Source organism: Artemia franciscana, chromosome 3 (genome assembly GCF_032884065.1).
Source record: "Artemia franciscana chromosome 3, ASM3288406v1, whole genome shotgun sequence".
Classification (NCBI taxonomy): domain Eukaryota; kingdom Metazoa; phylum Arthropoda; class Branchiopoda; order Anostraca; family Artemiidae; genus Artemia; species Artemia franciscana.
This window is the reverse complement of record NC_088865.1, coordinates 49,138,344-49,160,693: the sequence shown is the minus strand read 5'-3', so window position 1 is coordinate 49,160,693 and position 22,350 is coordinate 49,138,344. Positions and strand designations below refer to the sequence as shown.

The following is a 22,350-nucleotide window of genomic DNA, read 5'->3' as shown; positions in this document are numbered from 1 at the left end:
TAATAATATTAATTATCTCGGAAATGAAAAAATATGGAATCAGCTTCCATGTTTCGATATTTTTAACCAGTACATTGACTTTTGTGTACTTTACGTTCGACATATGTTTATCTGATAAATCCTTCCAACAAACAATCAATCTATTTTTATTGCTACTATTTTTTGGTCTATTTTAGTTTTACGTGAATATTTCCTTTATTTTTTTTTCAACCTACAACAAGTTTATAAGAGAAAAAACTGTTTAGATTAATTTCACACTTCAGAAAAGAATAAAAGCATTTTAACACAACCAAAACCAAAGGACCTAGTTGAAATTTGAAAATAAAGTTTTGTACTTTATATAACTTATGCAAAAAAATAGTTTTATATATACAGAAATAGAATTATATAGTTAACAGAAATTTATTTTCTTATAATATATAGTTTACAGTAATACTAACTTTTTATGGATTTTTCTTTATTAGGGACTAAAAGAATATGTTAAAATTACATTAACCCTATATTTCTCTACGGTGGGTTGCATTAATGACGGTTTTACGGAAGAATTGGTAAATTGATAGACAGCATTCCGGACAATGTTTATGGAGATTTTTACGAACTTAAGAAGTTATTTACGGAATTTTACGAATTTACCAAGCTTACGAATTTACAAAGATTTAGTCTGAAGTGGGCGCAAAATTTATCAGACAAGTATTGTTCAATTGAACAGCTGCTAAATTTATTTAAAGCGTTTGAGTTGAAAATCGTCCGATTATAGTGAATATTAGAGGCTATAGTATTAACAGATATGTTGCCCTTTTCCCATTCTTTTTCTTTGGCTTGGTATATAATATAGATTGAATGTTAAAAAATATAGGGTAAATAATTATTTACCATAAGATAAGCCTTCTCTACCAATTTTGCAGCTGACACATCTTCAACCTGTGTTAAAACCCCAATGGAGGACTTTTACTGAGTAATATACATCATTTACACTTAATGGCGAGTTACACTCAGTTCGGCCATGAGCAGGATGATCTACTATCACGATAGGTATTAATCTCCTTGTGTCTATTCTTCGCTCTGGCTGTTAGTTTCCTTAACTGAACTTTCAAATTTGTTTGAAACGAAGCCTGTACGAACAGACTTTTAAGAAATTAAATTCTACCATTGAAAACACCCACCAGAGTATTCCATCCGAACTGTAGAATAAAAAAAAAGATTAAAAATGGAACTTTCTAGCACAATGAATAAGAAGTTAAAATGACGTAATTGGAAAAAGCTCTAGCATACCTCTAGCTGGACATGGCAAAATGGCCTGCGGCTAAGCAAAAACCATTGAAAGTTCAGCCCTTCTTTGTTTTCTTGTGTCAACAATTTACCTGACCAGTGCTCTATTTAATTGACTGTATGAAGGTATTTAAAGCTAAACCTGAATAGATCAACTTTTTGGAAGTTTAATTCTATAATTAAAAACTGCTACTGAAACAGATTTTTTCGACCTAACTTACGGACTTTAGTTTGGAGCAAATAGGCATCACACATACATGATAGGTTTCAAGCTCAAATACAACGATTGGAGTTAAGCTTATTCATAGCTGGTCATATAAAAAAAGACACATAAAATCAGATATAACATGGCAAAATGCCAAAAAAATGGCCGAACTATTGCTTCAGTTCCCCCTTCCTATTTGATCGAATAGTGCAACACGCAAAAATACCATATTCCTTTATCGATCAAGAAGAGAGACAGACGAAAAAAAGTTTACATTTTTTATGTGAAGAGGGAGACTGAAGAGATGAAGAACTTGTCCTGTTTCCAGTCCCAAAATTTGGGAAGAAAATATTTAGAAGAAATTGAATACGTGCCAATGATTATATATGATTAATTAAATGAGCTAAATATTTGTGCCTGCAGACACTTCCAGGCCTAAACAACTCACGACACGCCTAAACAATTATCTTAATCAAAATAAAGTTAAAATTTTTTATTTGAGACCGGGAAGAATCTGTTCATGATTATAGGCTCACGCTCCAAAGAAACGAAAAGAAGGAAAAGGCAAAAACTAGAAATTGACAAGGTACCCAATATTTCCAAGACGATTTTTTAGAGTTTTTCCTTCATCTTTGAGACACAAGTTTGGAAGTTCTGAGGAACAAGGCCACACTGGGCCAAAAAGCTAACCAGCTCTGTACTGTATTCCTCTGGATGGTGATAGAAGTGACTCACATGAGGAGACTTTTCGAAGCACTTTGTCTGGACCTGAAATAAAAGTTATGCTTCTGAAACTATCGATCATTGATCAAGGGATAATATTCTAAATAGTTCATTGAAAATTTTTATGAATTATCGATCTTCTCAATTGAATTTATTACTCATTAGCTTCAATAACTATTAATATTTATAATTTCTAAAATAAATATTAAACATTTATAAATTCTAATAAATGCGTTTTACTTTTTGTTACTAATACACCCTTAAAACTTCCAGTCGAGGTTCCAACTGATACCATAGTTTTTAAAATTGGTGATTATCATGTTTCCCAAATTAATAAGCTTTAATGGGAAATACATAATAAAATGTCTAGCCCAGGAACATCCATAGGATTGAGGGAGGTACCGGTTTTATCGGTATCAGTTTTACTGAAATCTCATGATTTGTCATGGTTCTCCCTATATTTTACTATTATTATCACGCAAGTTGTCAGCTTTTTGCATTACTGCCCCCCCCAAAAAAAAACAAAATAGAGCCTAAAAATCACAAGGTGGGACCACCATTAGATGTTGTATTTAACACGGAGACCTCAAGAAATCAAATTCTGCTTTCTGATGTTCTTTCTTTTTTTAAAATTCACAAAATGGACAGTACTTTCCATACTTTTTCACACCAAAAGAAATAATAAATGAAAAGATTGTAATATATAAATTTAAAGATTCTTAAGATGAATTTTAATGTGTTGCTAAATAAAAAAAAACAGATTTTTTCAGCCCAAAGTAAGAAGCAACACTAAAACTTAAAACGAGCAGAAATTATTACGTATTTGAGGGGGCTTTTCCCCTCCAGAACACCTCGCTCTTCGCGCAAAAGTTTTACGGCAATTTAAACAAAAAAAATACTTATTGTTCTACTTAAACAATCCTTGTGTTTCAGGAGCCGTTTTTTAAGAATTGGGACAAAATGTAAACTTTAGCTTGAAGAGCAAGGCACTGAAGAGAGGAAAACCCCCTCATATATGTAATAATTTCTGTTCGTTTTAAGTTTTAATGTTGCTTCTTACTTTGAGCTGAAAAAATCTGTTCTTTTTATTTTATTTCTGATCGTTTTTCAAATAACGCCAGAAAATCTGGCGGAAAAATCCCCCTCCCATGGAAATATCCTCTCGACAATTCAATCCTTGTGAAAATTTACACAAGACAATTACACTTAACATGTCCACGCTTAAAATTGAGTCGGTAAAGAGAAAGCAAGACATAAAGAGAAATTTCGTATAAGAATTCTGGCGAATTCCCCCAGTATAAAATTTCCTCTGAAAAGTTCACCCCCTGAAAACTTCCATTTCTTTGGTAAATTCTCCCCGTGTAAAATCCCCCCAGCGAAAAATTCGTCCTCTCCTCCCTACCTGAAAAATGCATGCATACTTTCCAATAGCAAATACTATACGTAAACAGTAGGCAAATTTTATAACTTAGACATTTTCCCAGGGTCTATGGGGGGTCGTGTTATCTCCAAAGACATAGTTATTGAGCCTTACAACTATGCTGAACAAAAATAGATATGTCAAAATTTTGATCATATGATTTGGGAACAAAGCGGCGTTGTAGGAGGCATAGTTGTTCTCCATTTTTTTGGTCACTTAAAAAGGGCACTAGAACTTTTAATTTCCATGAGAACCCGCCCTCTCTCGATGTTCTAGGCCCACTGGGTCCATATGATGACTCCTGGACAAAAACAAACAAACAAATAAGCAAGCATCCATGGTCTTTCTTCTTTCAACAAAAAATACAAAATTCCAACCTCTTGGAATTTGAAACCTATTTAGTAGGGTTCTCTAGTACGCTGAATCTGATAGTATGATTTTCATTCAGATTCTATGACTTTTAGTGGGTGTTTACCCCTTTTTTCGAAAATCAAGCAAACTTTCTCAAGCTCGTAACCCTTGATGGGTAAGACAAAACTTAATGAAACTTATATATTTGAAATCAACATAAAACTCCAATTCTTTTGATATATTTCTTGGTATCAAAATTTCGGTTACTATTGAGCCGGGTCGCTCCTTACTTACAGTTAGTTACCAAGAACTGTTTGATTGCCAAGGATAGTGGAATGTGTGATCGGCCTGGACTTTAAACTAAACTTGAAATCTGCTTAAAAATTGTCTGGCAAATTGAAAAGCCCGAATATATATATACATTAAACTATAAAAAAAGGTGACAGTTGAAGATGTAGGGGGAGGATATAGGACGTTTATTTTGAAACATCCTCGTTTAATGAGTGGGAGCATTAATAGGGACATAATCCTTTGCTCACTGGTGAAGAGTAAGAAAACAACTATATTTCGTCATCGATTGCAGCCTACAACACAGATAAAGAAACATACAAATCAGCTGCCGTAATACAAAAAGACGATATGTGACGATCTTTGTCAAGAAGAAGATGCGAAGTCCATCCCCTTAAACCAAATATGGTCTATCAAGTATTTAATGCATTTTATCTTGTTTTATATGATTCTGAAGATATTCATATATATATATATATATATATATATATATATATATATATATATATATATATATATATATATATATATATATATATATATATATATATATATATATATATATATATATATATATATATATATATATATATATATATATATATATATGTATGTATATTTTTTAATCTGTTATATACTCTTTTCTCACTCACAGGAACAGGTGTGACATGAAGTTTCTGATATCCAAGTTGTTTTTGGATACCTAGGATATCTACAAAAAGCTACGTTTACAAGAACTGAATCTTAATAAAGAAAAAAAGATATCCAGTTCTTCTGCTCTCCTGAAGAAATAATATTGGGTAACATAACTCTTTGTGAAATACCATAACAGAAGTCATGCACATCCAGCCATTTTATTACTTTTCTTTTTAAGAGTATACTTTTAGTAGCGATCATAGACTGCGCAATATCGCTGCCTAAGCAAAGAGCAATGTGGGCACAACGTATTTTTTTTTTTGTAGAAACTTCGATAGGGGCTCATTCGGTTGGAAATTGAAAGGGCTAGTGCCCTCTTTAATAGTCAAAAGTGATTTGAGGGCAACCAGCCCCCACGCCCATCATTTCACCAAACTCATCCAATCGAAATTTGAAGATAGTCATTCTGTTTAGCGTAGTTAAAAAATCAGAAAATTATGTCTTTGAGGATGACATCCGCCCCACAACCCTTAGGGCAAGGGTTGTTAGTTATACCATGGGGGCATATAAGGTTTTTATAAAATGGGTGGGCTTATAAATGTCGGAAAGGGTCATTGGATTGGTAATCAGAAGTTCTAGTGCCCCTTTTAAAAGTCAAAGTTACCACAGGTAACAACCTACCCCATTTCGTATTTTCCCGAAATACATCTCAGAGAAATTTTGAGATTACTATTTGTCCAAAAAATTCAAAGGTGACATAACAAGGCCTTTCGGGTTGACAAAACCTCCCAGTGTCTAGGAGCAAGGGTTATAAGTTATGCACTGGGGTCAAATAAGGTTTCTATGGAAAGGGTAGTTGTGTGACCTTTAGAGAAGGTTCATTTGATTGGAAATGTATAGCTCTAGTTCCATTTTAAGAGTCAAATTTTTCGGAGGGTAACTATCCCCCCACCTCCCTGACACCATGTTTTTCCCAAACGCACCCGGTCAAAATAGTGAGATTAGGTTGGACACAACCCTCAAGAGCCCAGGGGCAAGGGTTATGAGTTATGTACCGGGGCATATAAAGTTTTATGGAACGGGTGGTCGTATGGACTTCGGATGGGAGGGGGCTCATTTGATTGGAAGTTCGTAGATCTAGTGTCCTCTTTGACAGTCAAAAGTGAATGGAGGGCAACCATTCCTTCCCCCACAAAACTATCATACTCCAAAACACACCCCCTCAAAATTTTAAGAAAGCTATTTTATTCAGCATTGTTAAAAGGTTCAGTAATTATGTCTTTGGGGATGTCAACCTTCTTAAAGTCCTTAGCACAAGGGTTGTAAGTTAGGCAATCCGCTCATTGTTTACACACAGAATAAGTTATTGCAAATGGTTTGAACTTTACTTTCCAAAATGACGAAAGGCATTCAGGTGAGCCTTTCAAAGAATGTTAAGGGTAGTGTTAAACTAAGTCAAAATATGTTATATGTATACAAATTGTCAAAAGGGCGTAACTCATGAATGACTGTGTATATTGATTTGGAACTTTCAGAAAATGACAAGGGAGATGATCAAAAAGGAATATTTACATGCTACCTTTAATACTACAACAGCCACCACTACTACTGCTACAAAAGCTACTACTATTACCACACTACTCCATTTACGATATTGAGGGAAAATTTGAACTAAATAAAAAGACGCTATGTGTACGTACATTTTCAAAAGAGCGAATATCACGAATTGATTTGGGTATTAAATTGGAAAGATACAAATTATTTTTGTTCCAAATAAGACTATTTCAATAAAAACGAACAGAAATTAATTTTTATTTTTATTATTTTTCACACAACAAGTTTTTCAAAGAAAAGTAAAGAGCTCTATTAAACCAAAAATGAGCAGAAATAAAGTCAAACAATCTTTCAAGTGTATTTTAATGAAAAAAAAAACGAATAACCGTGGATTGTCAGTTTAATATACATTAACATATACAAAACATATAAGGATATTTATTCCTTAAAGTTTCAATAATTTTTTATTTATTAAAGCCAAAACAGTAAAAACGATTAAAATATTTTTTCAGTAAAGTGCAAATTATGTTCTGGTCTTGAGAAAACATGGGGGTTGTCAGCCCTGCTCGTGTTAATTTTTGCTCGTTTTCAGTTCGAATTGGTTATTTATTGTTATTTCTGTTCGTTTTGGGTTTCATTTATTTATTGATGCTGATTTGGGGTAGTTTGACGCTTGGAAGATTATTTGACTTTATTCCTGCTCATTTTTGTTTAATTGAGCTCTTTACTTTTCTTTGAAAAAGGTGTTTTGCGGATTTTTTTTTAATTAATCAGTTGAAGAGGCAGACTACACTTTGATTGGCCTTGAGAACATCACCCGCTGTTACGATTAGTCAATATTAAAATTAGTCCTCTCAATACATCCTGCATAGATTACTGATCTTTCATAAAAATACAAACAAAAACGCATTTGTTATTTATCTAGTATATTCCGTGTATTCCAGAATTATATTTCGTAATATAGATTCTTTGAACTACAGTAACCAAGGTCTCGCACTTCCTACTATTGTAATTATTTTTTTAATAGTCTGAACTATTCATCGGTTAATTGAAAGGACAAACTACACTTTGATTGGCGTTAAGAGAATGATCCCATGTTACGATTCGTCAGTATTCATTTGATCCCAGTACGCACTGCACACATTTTGTTCAGCCCACTCAAACAGACTTCCACTTTTCTTGATCTTTCCCAGAAGAAAATTAGGTTCTCATAAATATAAAAAAAAATTTAACGTTTATAAATATACAAACGTTATCACGAACAAATAGTTATAACGTTATTTTTAGGGAGATTTCAGAGATCTCAATTTCCTTTTTGGAGAAATTCAGGGCTAGTGGAAGTACCGCATTTAGACTACATGATGGAAATTTAGAAATGCACAACAAGAATTTAAGGTAGACACACAAGGCATTATCGAGAGCTAGATATATTTCCAGGTTCAGATATATTTAATTCCAGGTTCAAACAGTAATAAATCTTAAACCAAATTTGATATGCGTCATTAATACAAGGAAATCAAAACAAATTTGAGGAAAATGTAAAAGTGAATTGATACAGTTCCATATCTCAACAACACTTGAGTATGAAATAAGCATACAATGTTGACCAGGAAAAGCGAGCGTTGAAAGAGGATAAAAAAAGAAAACAAAATGGCAGAAGTCATCAATTTTGATTATATTTACTAAGACTATATTGAGTTTCCATTTGAAAACAAACAAAGAGAAACAAAGCCTGGTCAGATGTGGTTTTAGGGGAGGGACAGAGAGGGCAATTGCCCCGAGCACAGAAATTTTAGGGGGCACAAATTTCAAATAAATAATCTAACGGTTCTAATCATTTTGTAGTTTTTGAAATCTTTATTAAAATAAAGTAGAGGGAGCAGTTAGTAAATGAAAACAATTAATAAATCATTAACGAATTAATGGAATAAAAAAAACAAACAAATTAAAAATAATTTAGTTAAAATAATTAAATTAAAATAAATAATATTATTTAGATAATTTTATAATTCAAATAAAGTACTTCAATATAATTAAAACTTAAATTAATTAATTAATAAATTGAAAATAATTTTGTTAAATTTGGCCAGAAAATTTTGTGGGAGACAAGGGGGGAGGGAAACTAATCAAAACTTCCCACGGACGCAAGAGAGGCCAGAACAGCCACTGAACCTGGTAGATAACTTTCAATAAAGAGAATGAAAGTAATAGGCAAAAATACGCACCAAATCGAAAACGATATCAATAAACAGTAACTAATAGATAGCAATGGGCAACAAGAATTTCAAAATTACGTAGGGAGTCCTAAATTCAATAGAATATAAAAAAAAACGAGGAAAACTAAGTAGCCAAAAAACCGTAGAAAAAAAATTATATAACCTTCTATATAAACAAACTATAAATAGACTCTAAATCAAATAGCAGCTTATAGTGCAAAAGCGTATAGGTTGACTGGAGACAAACATATTCAGCCCCTCCTCCCAACACAAACTGTGAAGTCTCTGTGCTCTTCCCCTATCCCTCTCCTAAATACGTGAAAATTTCAACCTTATCCTCCAAGCCGTTCCCAAAATATTGCAGATATGATATCTTGATGGCATGGATGCAAATATTACCTTTTGATTTAATTGTACCCCCTCCTCCAAGTCTAGTTCAGAGTCCACTTTTAACACCCATAGAGCAAGAAGAGCCGTAAAGCAGACTGAAATGCTCTACTGGGCAAAAGATTATACACTATCAGTACGGTATATGTACATACTATATTGTATCAAATATGGTAACATTGTCTTTGTTGTGAATGTATAGAAAAATGGAGGAAATTATCAATACAGAACAATTACTTTGACCTAGGAATAAATAAACGTATTTTGAAAAAAAAAGAATTGATTTTCCTATTATTCAACATCAATGAAGCGTGTTGACTTCTTGAAGTAGTTAATTCGATTATTCCAGATTGGGCAGGCTTAATTCAGCCAGTTACGGTACATGTACATACTATATTTTATCAAATATGGTAACATTGTCTTTGTTGTGAATGTATAGAAAAATGGAGGAAATTATCAATACAAAACTATTACTTTGACCTAGGAATAAATAAACGTATTTTGAAAAAAAAGAATTGATTTTCCTATTATTCAACATCAATGAAGCGTGTTGACTTCTTGAAGTAGTTAATTCGATTATTCCAGATTGGGCAGGCTTAATTCAGCCAGTTACGGTACATGTACATACTACATTGTATCAAATATGGTAACATTGTCTTTTGTTGTGAATGTATAGAAAAATGGAGGAAATTATCAATACAAAACTATTACTTTGACCTAGGAATAAATAAACGTATTTTGAAAAAAAAGAATTGATTTTCCTATTATTCAACATCAATGAAGCGTGTTGACTTCTTGAAGTAGTTAATTCGATTATTCCAGATTGGGCAGGCTTAATTCAGCCAGTTACGGTACATGTACATACTACATTGTATCAAATATGGTAACATTGTCTTTGTTGTGAATGTATAGAAAAATGGAGGAAATTATCAATACAAAACTATTACTTTGACCTAGGAATAAATAAACGTATTTTGAAAAAAGAGAATTGATTTTCCTATTATTCAACATCAATGAAGCGTGTTGACTTCTTGAAGTAGTTAATTCGATTATTCCAGATTGGGCAGGTTTAATTCAGCCAGTTACGGTACATGTACATACTACATTGTATCAAATATGGTAACATTGTCTTTTGTTGTGAATGTATAGAAAAATGGAGGAAATTATCAATACAAAACTATCACTTTGACCTAGGAATAAATAAACGTATTTTGAAAAAAAAAAATTGATTTTCCTATTATTCAACATCAATGAAGCGTGTTGACTTCTTGAAGTAGTTAATTCGATTATTCCAGATTGGGCAGGCTTAATTCAGCCAGTTACGGTACATGTACATACTGCATTGTATCAAATATGGTAACATTGTCTTTGTTGTGAATGTATAGAAAAATGGAGGAAATTATCAATACAAAACTATTACTTTGACCTGGAATAAATAAACGTATTTTGAAAAAAAAAATTGATTTTCCTATTATTCAACATCAATGAAGCGTGTTGACTTCTTGAAGTAGTTAATTCGATTATTCCAGATTGGGCAGGCTTAATTCAGCCAGTTACGGTACATGTACATACTACATTGTATCAAATATGGTAACATTGTCTTTGTTGTGAATGTATAGAAAAATGGAGGAAATTATCAATACAAAACTATTACTTTGACCTGGGAATAAATAAACGTATTTTGAAAAAAAAAATTGATTTTCCTATTATTCAACATCAATGAAGCGTGTTGACTTCTTGAAGTAGTTAATTCGATTATTCCAGATTGGGCAGGCTTAATTCAGCCAATTACGGTACATGTACATACTACATTGTATCAAATATGGTAACATTGTCTTTTGTTGTGAATGTATAGAAAAATGGAGGAAATTATCAATACAAAACTATTACTTTGACCTGGGAATAAATAAACGTATTTTGAAAAAAAAAATTGATTTTCCTATTATTCAACATCAATGAAGCGTGTTGACTTCTTGAAGTAGTTAATTCGATTATTCCAGATTGGGCAGGCTTAATTCAGCCAGTTACGGTACATGTACATACTACATTGTATCAAATATGGTAACATTGTCTTTGTTGTGAATGTATAGAAAAATGGAGGAAATTATCAATACAAAACTATTACTTTGACCTAGGAATAAATAAACATATTTTGAAAAAAAAGAATTGATTTTCCTATTATTCAACATCAATGAAGCGTGTTGACTTCTTGAAGTAGTTAATTCGATTATTCCAGATTGGGCAGGTTTAATTCAGCCAGTTACGGTACATGTACATACTACATTGTATCAAATATGGTAACATTGTCTTTTGTTGTGAATGTATAGAAAAATGGAGGAAATTATCAATACAAAACTATCACTTTGACCTAGGAATAAATAAACGTATTTTGAAAAAAAAGAATTGATTTTCCTATTATTCAACATCAATGAAACGTGTTGACTTCTTGAAGTAGTTAATTCGATTATTCCAGATTCGGCAGGCTTAATTCAGCCAGTTTATTCATATAGAAAGTGCCTGCTTTAATAGCACTTTACTACTGCTGCTACTACTAACAACACACCACAGCATCAAGCCGCCTGAGGCCAACACAGCTCCGCACGCTCCTCCTCCATCCCCATCTATTCAAAGCCTCCTTCTTTACACCCTCCTAGGACGTTCCCATTACCTTAGATAGTTGCTTACGACTCCCACCCACCCCAACCGAGGATGACCAGCTTTCCGTTTAGCTCTAGATGGTTGGCCGAAAAGGACAATCATTGACAATCTGTCATTCTTCATCCGCTGAACATGCTTTAGCCCTCTCAACCTTTCTCTCACGAAAAATTAAGCAAGAAAAAAGGTTTTGATTTCAACAAAGCAGTGAAAAAAAAACAACAAACAAAACAAAACTTTTAATTTTTAAAATTCTCGCTTATCCAATCCAAAACTCCCTTTCTCAAATCCCTTCACAATCCCCCAGAAAATGTAACAGATTTTCATTTCTAATTTAGAAACTATATAAAATTTCCCGCAGTAAGAGGATATTCTAAAATATTCAATTTGGACATGCTTCGGTATTCGATATTTTTAAAAGATCGTTTTATATTACAAGCTTCTAATCGTAATGTCTCTTCTAGGATTCGGTCACTACAATATAAAATTTACCTACTAGAATTCCTGAATCCAAGAGTATAATAAAGGGTTCTCAAACCTCCTTAACAAGGGTCCTAAGCATAAGTAATAAAACCCCCATGTTCTGATATATTTGACAATAAGTCCACCGGTTTTTTGGGGATTTTGCTCTAAACCTGACCATCCGAGGCGGAAATTCACAAATTTGCTGAAAACTAAGAAGACTATGAATCCATAGAAAACCTCTTGGTGGCAAAAGGAAACAGTCCATGCCACTTTAGGCTCCTGAAGAATAATACTACTGAGTTGGTAAAGAGAGTAAGAGCCCAGCTGTGTGCAAGATGCTCGCTCTGTTCGCCAAGTCAGACTGTGAGACATGCAGGAGTGTTATTATTGTTTTGTTGTTGTTTTTCTATTGTTTTTATGAATTACAATGATCAAGTAAAGAATTTCTTAGACCATACTACATTTCCATTCACAGAATTCAACAAATGAAAATACAGAGACAAAAGTGGGTATAATATTTAAACAAAGCAGTGGACAAAAGAAAAAAGCTTTAAATAATAAAAATCCGAATATTTCGACTATACGTCCGGGAGCCTTTATCAACGGAATTATGAATTAGGCTAAATTAATGACGATATATAAAAAAATAATCGTCACATCTTATTAACTATCAAAATCACTGAACCAATATCAACATCACTTCCAATAGTCTGATGGTGTAGACAATAGAATGATTCGTGCTGCTTGCACTATCAGTCTACTGGAAGCGATATTGGAAGAACAGGCTTGTCCCCTTAGAGTCTCAGGCGGATTACTGTGTTTTAGGATTGACACATGACAGATAGGTCCCCTGGACTCGCAGGCGAACGGGGAGACCTATAGTTTTCCAAGTGGTTTGGTAAACGGCACGGACAAACGGCGGGAGTAGCCAAATTAGTAGCCAATTACACTCAAATTAGCCAAATTAGCCGGGAATAGCCAATTACGCTCAAATTAGACACATAGTTAGCCTTTGATGCCAGTTTTTTAGCTTCTTTTTTGCTTTTTTCACCCACGTTTTGTTTTAACTTGGCAAAGTTTCCAACGGTTTTGGAAGTTTTAAGATGTGAGGATTGTTTCTTTGTTTCTTTTTCTTTATACGTAATGTTTAAATTGGCTTAATTCATTTTTTCTGTTGAGAAAGGCCGGACGTGGTGTATACGGATCATAAATATTACACCAGCCTCGTCTTTTTCTCTCTACATTTCCATTTGTTAAATTTTGCCAATGATCAAGAGGGAGAGTTATGGCCAGGATATTCAAAGATTCAATAAACAAGTACCCATAGCGCCAGTCCATATGCCAGCGTCCATAGTGCCAGTATGTCTATAGTGCCAATGCCATATATGGCCAGGAGATTGAAAGATTCAACAGACAAGTGTCCATAGTGCTTTATACGCCAAGTCGGGCAGTAAGAAATGCAAGAGTAAGCATGCAGCTAACTCAAATAAATCATGTTGTTCAAATAACTCAATCCAAGTCCTGACCTGAATTAAGCCCTGAATTTAAGTCCATTCTCACTGATTTAGGTCTCACAACGCCCACCACTGTCGGCTTGTAACTTATGGGGCAATTTTTTTTCGCTGGTGGAGCTTATGAATGAATCTAGAAGACAAGCCCCATCTAGAACCCTTTCACGAATATACTTTTGTCTATCTGAAATATATGGGCAGGAACCTTGAGTTAAGGGGACAAATTTTTTGTACGGTTTATTTGGCTCCAGTTTGATGGTCAAAAAAGTGCAATTTTTGTTAGTCCTTCATTTTTAATCTATTAAAAGTGGCTCAATCCTCTTTACCTTTCCTCATTTATAGCCCATTGTCATTATAGTTCCCCTACATTGGGAGGGGAACTTCTTGGGCAGAATGTTTGAATAAATTGGGACAGGTGAGTAGCGTGTACAGCTGTGTAGGCATCAGGCGGCTTGGCGTTACAGTAAGTTAGCAGTAGCATTAGTAGCAGTTTAACTGACGGTATCACTGACGAAAATATGATACTAGTCTGAAAATGTCTTAATTTTGAAACAACCGAAAGGAAAAAAATCTTTTGAAATAGAATAAAACGGTTTTGCAGTATGAAATGACCTGAGATGGATCCAATGAGAAAAATGTTTTCATTTTGACGTCCTTAGTTCTTCAATAATGTGGGTATCGATATCGACAGAAAAAAAAGTAAGGTTTCTATTTTCTCCTAGAGAAAATACGGTGGCCAAATATTTTGCACCTCAAGCAAAATAACACTATGAAATTTGTAGGGGCGATAGACATTCCAACGAAACTTCCGAACTGAAGATACCAGGTGAGGCGGAGGGCAACTACTTCTGCTCCAAGGACAAGATAGAAATTGTCGCTTACAATGAGCTTTTGGCTCTAGAAAGACGGACTTACAGCTCAAAATTGTCCTGGGATTCGCTGAAATGCATATATGTGGATAAATATGGCCCATGATCGGTGAAAAGAACGACAAACTAATCAGAAAAATATATCTATTCTGCTAATTTCCAAATTCTAGAGCATTATCATCTTATCAAGCTCTATAACGCATAATTTTCAGTAGTTGTTCCGGAATTTTTTTCGGAAAGGGTACTATACTTTTTTTCTGAAAAATGGCGTACTATCATTTTACGAAGTGAAAAAACAATCCAGATAGGTCACAATTTCTGCAAATTCGCTTTCCCCTCCCAGCCCCCTTTACATTTTCCTAAACCATCTGCTGACTGAAATTAAAGATCCGTGAAGGTTGAAAGCGTCGAGCATAAGCAGAAGGAATTTCAAATTTTTTTTTTTTTTTTGTTGAAATATCAGTTGATTCAAAGCTTTTAGAGATATACATTCCTGTTTGATGGCTTTTAAGTGAGTCTCAGATTCCCAAATGTTTCGCATTAAAAGCTAAGCATTGCGGCACAAGAATTACAGTAATAATTTGTATGCCAGGGGACTGAGCTCCGCCCCATGAGCATTGTTCGCTTAATAAAATAGTTCGTAATAAGATAATTGTTCGTTTTCTAGTTTCGTACAAAAGCCACTTCAATAAAGACAACCCCTTTTATTTGACAGTGAAAGAACAGCAAAGATCTTTGGATAATTCGGTCGCATATACAGTGGCCGTCATCGACTGATAAACTAAAATGATACAAATAAAAGACCAACATTTATACAAAACAACAAACTAATTTACATATTGCTTAACGTTCTTATTTTCTTCAAAGCAGTTACAGATGCTAATCTCTTTGATTTCCAAGTATCTGATTGGATTTCCCAGTTCATTGATTCGATTTTCTGGCGTGAAAATATTCACTTTTTCGGTGGTAAAAAAAAAAAACCTATCAAAATTATGGAAAAATTTGTTTAGGGCCAGAATTAATTTTGGAAAAAAATATTGATTAGACGAATGACGTCACAAATACTCTAACGTCCAATAACCCTATGGTTTTGCGTTCTAGAACAAATAAAATTTACGATTCTTTGTTATTTTCACTTGTTTTGTTGTTTCAATGTGATTTTCATAAAGCGAGGCTCAATAAATGCGTTCATTGAAGGTTATTGCGGTTGAATTGCGTCTACTGAAAATGACCCTATCCTAGAAATGATATATTACGGAAAGAAAAATGACCAAACACGGAATACTGAGATTTATTTAAAATTGTCTATCTCAGATATAGTAAATTGCGTAAATGAAAAACCTCCGAATACGAAATATGGAAATTTGCTTAAAATGATCTTACCCATGAGCTAACGAATTACAGACATTACGTTTTTAAATACTCTATAATCACCTGAATTCCAGCGTTCTCCCAGGATTCTTTCAATCGTAGGTTTCCTTCTTCTGTTCCAATTGGGTCTGCTTTTGAATATATAAAAAGAGCAGGAGCCTTAACTATGGTACCATGAAAAGACATCGACGACTGCATGTAATGAGTTGTTGCCTTGTTTTGCATTACTTTCATATGATATCTAAAATAAAAACATATTAACATTACTTTTAAAAAGTTGTCACACGATTAAGCCACCTTTAACCGGACATTTTCAACCTCCATACCACCAATTTCGAATCTTCTGCTTTGGCAACCTCCTAGAAGATCCAGATCTACCAAGAGATCCATATCATTAGACCAAGAAAACCAAGAAATTTATAAATTTGTACATAAACATTTTACAGGTTGTCTCAGCCTTACCCGGAGGGAGGACGGAAGAGGGGTCAGCATTTCCCTTGTCATCTTCAGTGCTAGTTAGTGGTAATTATTTGTTGGCTACTAACTTCAGTATTTACAAGAGATTTATGTAGCTTATTTACGATTTCGCGTGGCATTTGACTGAATATTTCATTTTTGGGACATACTAGAAAGATTCACTGAAACAGGAAGTGTGATTCTTAAGAGATCACAAGCAACAATGCATGTCGCGCTGCGTTCCCAAGACCCCGCCAGCCCTTCGATGCAAGCGGCTACGCTGTGTAATGGACAGTTGCGACGGAGAAAAAAACCGTGGATAAATTTCGGGACAGACTTTGTGTAGTAAAAAATTAGCGTTTCTTAACTTGTTGAGGACAACATTGAAGCTTATTTCGAAAATTGATCTCAAAACGAAATAATGGTGAGCCTGCGTTTCTCCTCAAAAGGAGACAAAAAAATCTAACAGAAAAGGAATTTTGTAAATTTTCCCAAAATCTAAATAACGAAAAACAATAAAGGTTGGTAAGAAAAAAAATCCAAAAAATGAAGTTATTACCATAAAATGAGCAAAATGCTTTTCCAAATTTATTCGGGTTCGGCATGGTGTTCTCTGGAGGCAGACACATTCTTTTGTTTGAACTATTTTTTATTGGTTATATAAAAAAAAACAACATAGGACTAGGTCAGTATGAAGAATGACAAGCAGCAGACAGCCCACTCATATTTCTGTTGGCTACGGTTTTAGCGTACTCTTTACTTTCATTCAAAACTAACTGAACTAAATAAGCCTAGCCTGGCAAAAAATTAGCCTGAAAGTTTCAAATAGAAAACAGATTGCGTCGGCTCAGCGGCAATGTTGAGCCTAGTAGTATTTAGTGGAAATAGAACATAAACTTGTGAGAAATATACTTAAAATATAAAAGCATTATAAAAAACAACCAAACAACAAAAACATGTACCATGATATTAGGATATATATTCAATTACATATATTCATATATATATATATATATATATATATATATATATATATATATATATATATATATATATATATATATATATATATATATATATTCAATGACACTGTACAGATTTGACAAACATCAAGTACCCTCCATATCTTCTATTTTCAGAAAAATGATACATTTTGCCTGAACTTCTGACAAAAATCTCAAAGACAACTACGCCATCAAAAAGATATATTTTCTTAGGCCTTTTAAAGGCATATGCTTTTGGCTTATTTTCTGCTGATTTTTTTACTTTTTACTCAAGGTTTTTTTTTCTTTAATTTGGAACTCGCTTAGTTCGACCACCTCCCCCGATGCTTATTTAATTTTCTGGTCCCTGGGTATCTTAAAACAGCTTACCTAATATATGCCTCCATAGCAACCCTAAGCGGAACAAGCTTAGGAAACATTGCTCTTGATAGTCCAGCAGGAATGCCCTCAAAGTCAACTGCACTATCGAAAACTTGGGCTGAAATAGAATCCAAAACGGGCCGGAAAGAATTGGGTTGATTTCTAACCTATAAAACATGACATTCAAAACAGGCAATAAAAAAACAATATACTAAGCAAATTATGGGACATTATTGGATGATTCAATATTAAGGTGAATTAAGGTGATACGGTACCTTTAAAATCATTGCGTGTGCTTCAGCGTCAGCTGACCATCACAGAGACAAAATGTCCACTAGCGAATTTTCCCATGGGACTACCCATCGTTGAGAACAGTCAAGAATTTTTAGTTTTAAAATGAAATTTGACGAAAAAGACAGCAAGACTTTATGTTCCGTTTGTCAGCGAGCTTGTCAATCAAAGTACCCTCAAGCAGTTACCTCCAGATATATATACATATATATATATATATATATATATATATATATATATATATATATATATATATATATATATATAGAGAGAGAGAGAGAGAGAGAGAGAGAGAGAGAGAGAGAGAGATTTGTTGTCAACAACTAGTTTCCACTATTCTCCAGAATTTGAAATCATAAAGACTCTTAAATGATATTGATAAAAGGCTCTAATTAACAAGAGCTAAGAGCTCATATGGCACTTGTGACGAGGCGAGAAGATCTAAGAGCCAAGAGATCATATGGTATGAGCTCTAACAAAATTCTATGAATCAATAGATTGATTTAAAAAGGAAAATAAGAGGCTTAATGCCGGTCAGGATTTAAAATAAGAGCTCTGAGTCACGATGTCCTTCTACTTATCAAAATTCATGAAGATCCGATCACCCACTCGTAAGTTATAAACACCTAATTTTTTCTAATGTTTCCTCTCTCTTTAGTCCCCCAGATGGTCGAATTTGGGGAAAACGACTTTATCAAGTCAAATTGTGCAGCTCCCTGACACGCCTACCAATTTTCATCGTCCTAGCACGTCCAGAAGCACCAAACTCGCCAAATCACTGAACCCCCCCCCTAACTCCTCCAAAGAGAGCGAATCCAGTACGATTCTGTCAATCGCGTATCAAGAACATTTGTTTATTCTATCCACCAAGCTTCATCCCGATTCCTCCACTCCAAGTGTTTTTTCCAAGATTTCCCCCTCCAACGTCAAAAGATCTAGTCGGCATTCTATTCTTCCCATCCAGTTCCATCCTGATCTTACCGCTTTAAGTATTTTCTAAGATTTCCGGTCCCCTAACTGCCCCCCTCAAATTACGCTTGATCCGGTTGAGATTTAAAATAAGAGATCTGAGTTACGAGGTAGAGATATTTAGAAGTTACGAGGATCTTCTAAATATGAAGTTTCATGAAGATCCAATCACTCCTTCGTAAGTTAAAATACGTAATTTTTTCTGATTTTTTCAGAATTAGCCCCCCGCCCCAAGAGAGGATCCGTTCCAATTATTTAAATCACGTATGAAAGACTTCCGCTTATTTTTCCCAACAAGTTTCATCCCGATCCCTCCAATCTAAGCGTTTTCCATGATTTTAGGTTCCCCCACCCCAAACTTCCCCAATATTACCAGATCCGGTCAGGATTTAAAATCAGAGCTTTGAGACACAATATCCTTCTAAATATCAAATTTCATTGAGATCCGACCACTTTTCGTAAGTTAAAAATACCTCATTTTTTCTAATTTTTCAGAATTAACCCCTCCCCCAACTACCCCAAAGAGAGCTGATCCGTTCCGGTTATGTCAATCATGTATCTAGGACTTGTGCTTATCTTTCCCACCAAGTTTCATCCCGATCCCACTACTCTAAGTGTTTTCCAAGTTTTAGGTTTCCCCCTACCAAATCCCACCCCCAATGTCACCAGATCCGGTCAGGATTTAAAATAAGAGCTCTAAGACACGATATCCTTCTAACATCAAATTTCATTGAGATCCGATCACCCGTTCGTAGGTTAAAATACCTCATTTTTTCTAATTTTTCAGAATTGATAAAGGCCCTAATGATAGAAAGCTCTCTCCATCATTTTTCTTTTTTTGTATTAACATTTTTTTTCTCACTGTCACTATTAAAAGATACTCGTTTCAATTTTAAACTTAGAGCTAGACTCTTTCCAAAAATGTTCATAACTTCCCCATGGTTCCCTTATTTCTCTACCAGCGATTTCATGACGCCAAATTCCTTGATTGCCAACAAATGAATGAAGGAGAAGTTGGATTCTATGAACTTTTCTAACAGCTTCAAATAAAGGGGTTTTTCGCATGTATTTTCAAGATCAATTTACAGAGAAATGTGTTGGACGAAGATTCAAACCAAGCACCCCCCTCCCCCCATTGATGCAGTTGTGTTCATTTGAGAGACATCATGAGCAATAATCCCAAGTAATTTTTCCAAAATATCCTCCTGAACAATCATCCAAGGTCATTTTTTCAAAATTTGTTAGCAGTGTCACACTTTCAGCATAAAATTTTTCAACGTTTGCTAAAATTTTACGTAAATTTTTATGGCACTTGGTATTAACCAAGTATGGCACTTGGTATTAACGCAAATTCTGTCGGTCTGTCTGTCGGTCCCGGTTTTGCTACCTTAGACACTTCCAGGTAAGCTAGGAAAATGAAATTTGGCAAGCGTATCAGGACCAGACCAAATTAAAATAGAAATAGTCGTTTTCCCGATTTGACCATCTGGGGGGGGGGGAGTGGGGGACCGGTTAATTCGGGAAAAATAGAAAAAATGAAGTATTTTTAACGTATGAGCGGGTGATGGGATCTTAATGAAATTTGATGTTTGGAATAATATTGTGTCTCAGAGCTCTTATTTTAAATTCCGACCGAATCTGATGACATTGGGGGGAGTTGGAGTGGGGAACCTAAAATATTGGAAAACACTTAGGGTGGAGGGATCGGAATGAATCTTGGTGGGAAAAATAAGCACAAGTCCCATATACATGATTGACATCATCGGAAAGGATCCGCTCTCTTTGGGGTAGTTGGGGGGGGGGAAATTCTGAAAAATTAGAAAAAATGAGGTATTTTTAACTTACGAACGGGTGATCGGATCTCAATGAAATTTGATATTTAGAAGGATATCGTCTCTCAGAGCTCTTATTTTAAATCCCGACCGAATCTGGTGACATTGGGGGGGGGGAGTTGGGAGGGGGAAATCTAAAACTTAGAAAACATTTAGAGTGGAGGGATCGGGATGAAACTTGGTGAGAAAAATAAGCACAAGTCTAGATATATAATTGACATAACCAGAACGGATCCGCTCTTTTTGGGGTAATTGGGGGAGGGGTTAATTCTAAAAATTTGAAAATATGAGGTATTTTTAACTTACGAACGGGTGATCGGATCTCAATGAAATTTTATATTTAGAAGGATATCGTGTCTCAAAGCTCTTATTTTAAATCCTGACCGGATCTGTTGACATTGGGGGAAGTTTGGGGTGGGGTGAACCTAAATCATGGAAAACGCTTAGATTGGAGGGATCGGGATGAAACTAGGTGGGAAAAATAAGCATAAGTCTTACATAAGTGATTTTTATAATTGGAACGGACCCGCTTATTGGGGGGGAGTTGATTCTGAAAAATAAGAAAAAATGACTTATTTTTAACTTACGAAGGAGTGATCGGATCTTCATGGAACTTCATATTTAGAAGGACCTCGTAACTCAGATCTCTTATTTTAAATCTCAACCGGATCAAGCATAATTGGGGGGCAGTTGGGGGGACCGGAAACCTTAGAAAATACTTAAAGTGGTGAGATCAGGATGAAACTGGATGGGAAGAATAGAAACCTGTCTAAGATACGTGACTTACATAACCGAATCAGATCTGCTCTCTTTGGTGGAATTGATGGGGGGGGGATAATTTTGATAATTGAGGTATTTGTAACTTACGAAAGGGTGACCAGATCTTTTAATGAAATTTGATATTTAGAAGGATATTGTGCTTTAAAGTTCTAAATTTAAATTCCAACCAGATCCTGTGACATTGGGGGGAGTTGGAGGGGGAAACCGGAATTCTTGGAAAACGTGAAAATTGGGGTATTTTTATCTTATGAATAGATGATCAGATCTTAATGAAATTTGATTTTTAGAAGGAATCCATGTCTCAGAGCTCTTATTTCAAATCCCGACCAGATCTTTTGACATTGGGGGGAGTTGGAGGGGGATATCTTGGAAAAACACTTGGAGTGGAGGAATCGGGATGAAGTTTGGTGGATAGAATAAACAAATGTCCTTGATACGTGATTGACAGAATCGTACTGGATTCGCTCTCTTTGGAGGAGTTAGGGGGAGGGGTTCAGTGATTTGGCGAGTTTGGTGCTTCTGGACGTGCTAGGACGATGAAAATTGGTAGGCGTGTCAGGGAGCTGCACAATTTGACTTGATAAAGTCGTTTTCCCAAATTCGACCATCTGGGGGGCTAAAGGGAGAGGAAATATAAGAGAAAATTAGGTATTCATAACTTACGAGTGAGTGATCGGATCTTAATGAATTTTGATATTTAGAAGAACATCGTGACTCGGAGCTCTTATTTTAAATCCT

General features: G+C 34.7%; 1 protein-coding gene across 1 annotated transcript in view; it reads right to left on the bottom strand.

Annotated features, from left to right (window-relative positions):
• Positions 1-1,952: 1,952 nt before the first annotated feature.
• LOC136025360 (transmembrane protein 53-like) overlaps positions 1,953-22,350 on the bottom strand; it is a gene marked incomplete at its 5' end in the record, with an annotated part of 36,194 nt that continues 15,796 nt past the window's right edge. Inside the window, 3 exons of the mRNA XM_065701309.1 lie at positions 1,953-2,242; positions 15,984-16,161; positions 17,750-17,907. Of these exons, the coding sequence (XP_065557381.1) occupies positions 2,087-2,242; positions 15,984-16,161; positions 17,750-17,907 (492 nt within the window). The remainder of the gene's footprint in view (positions 2,243-15,983; positions 16,162-17,749; positions 17,908-22,350) is intronic.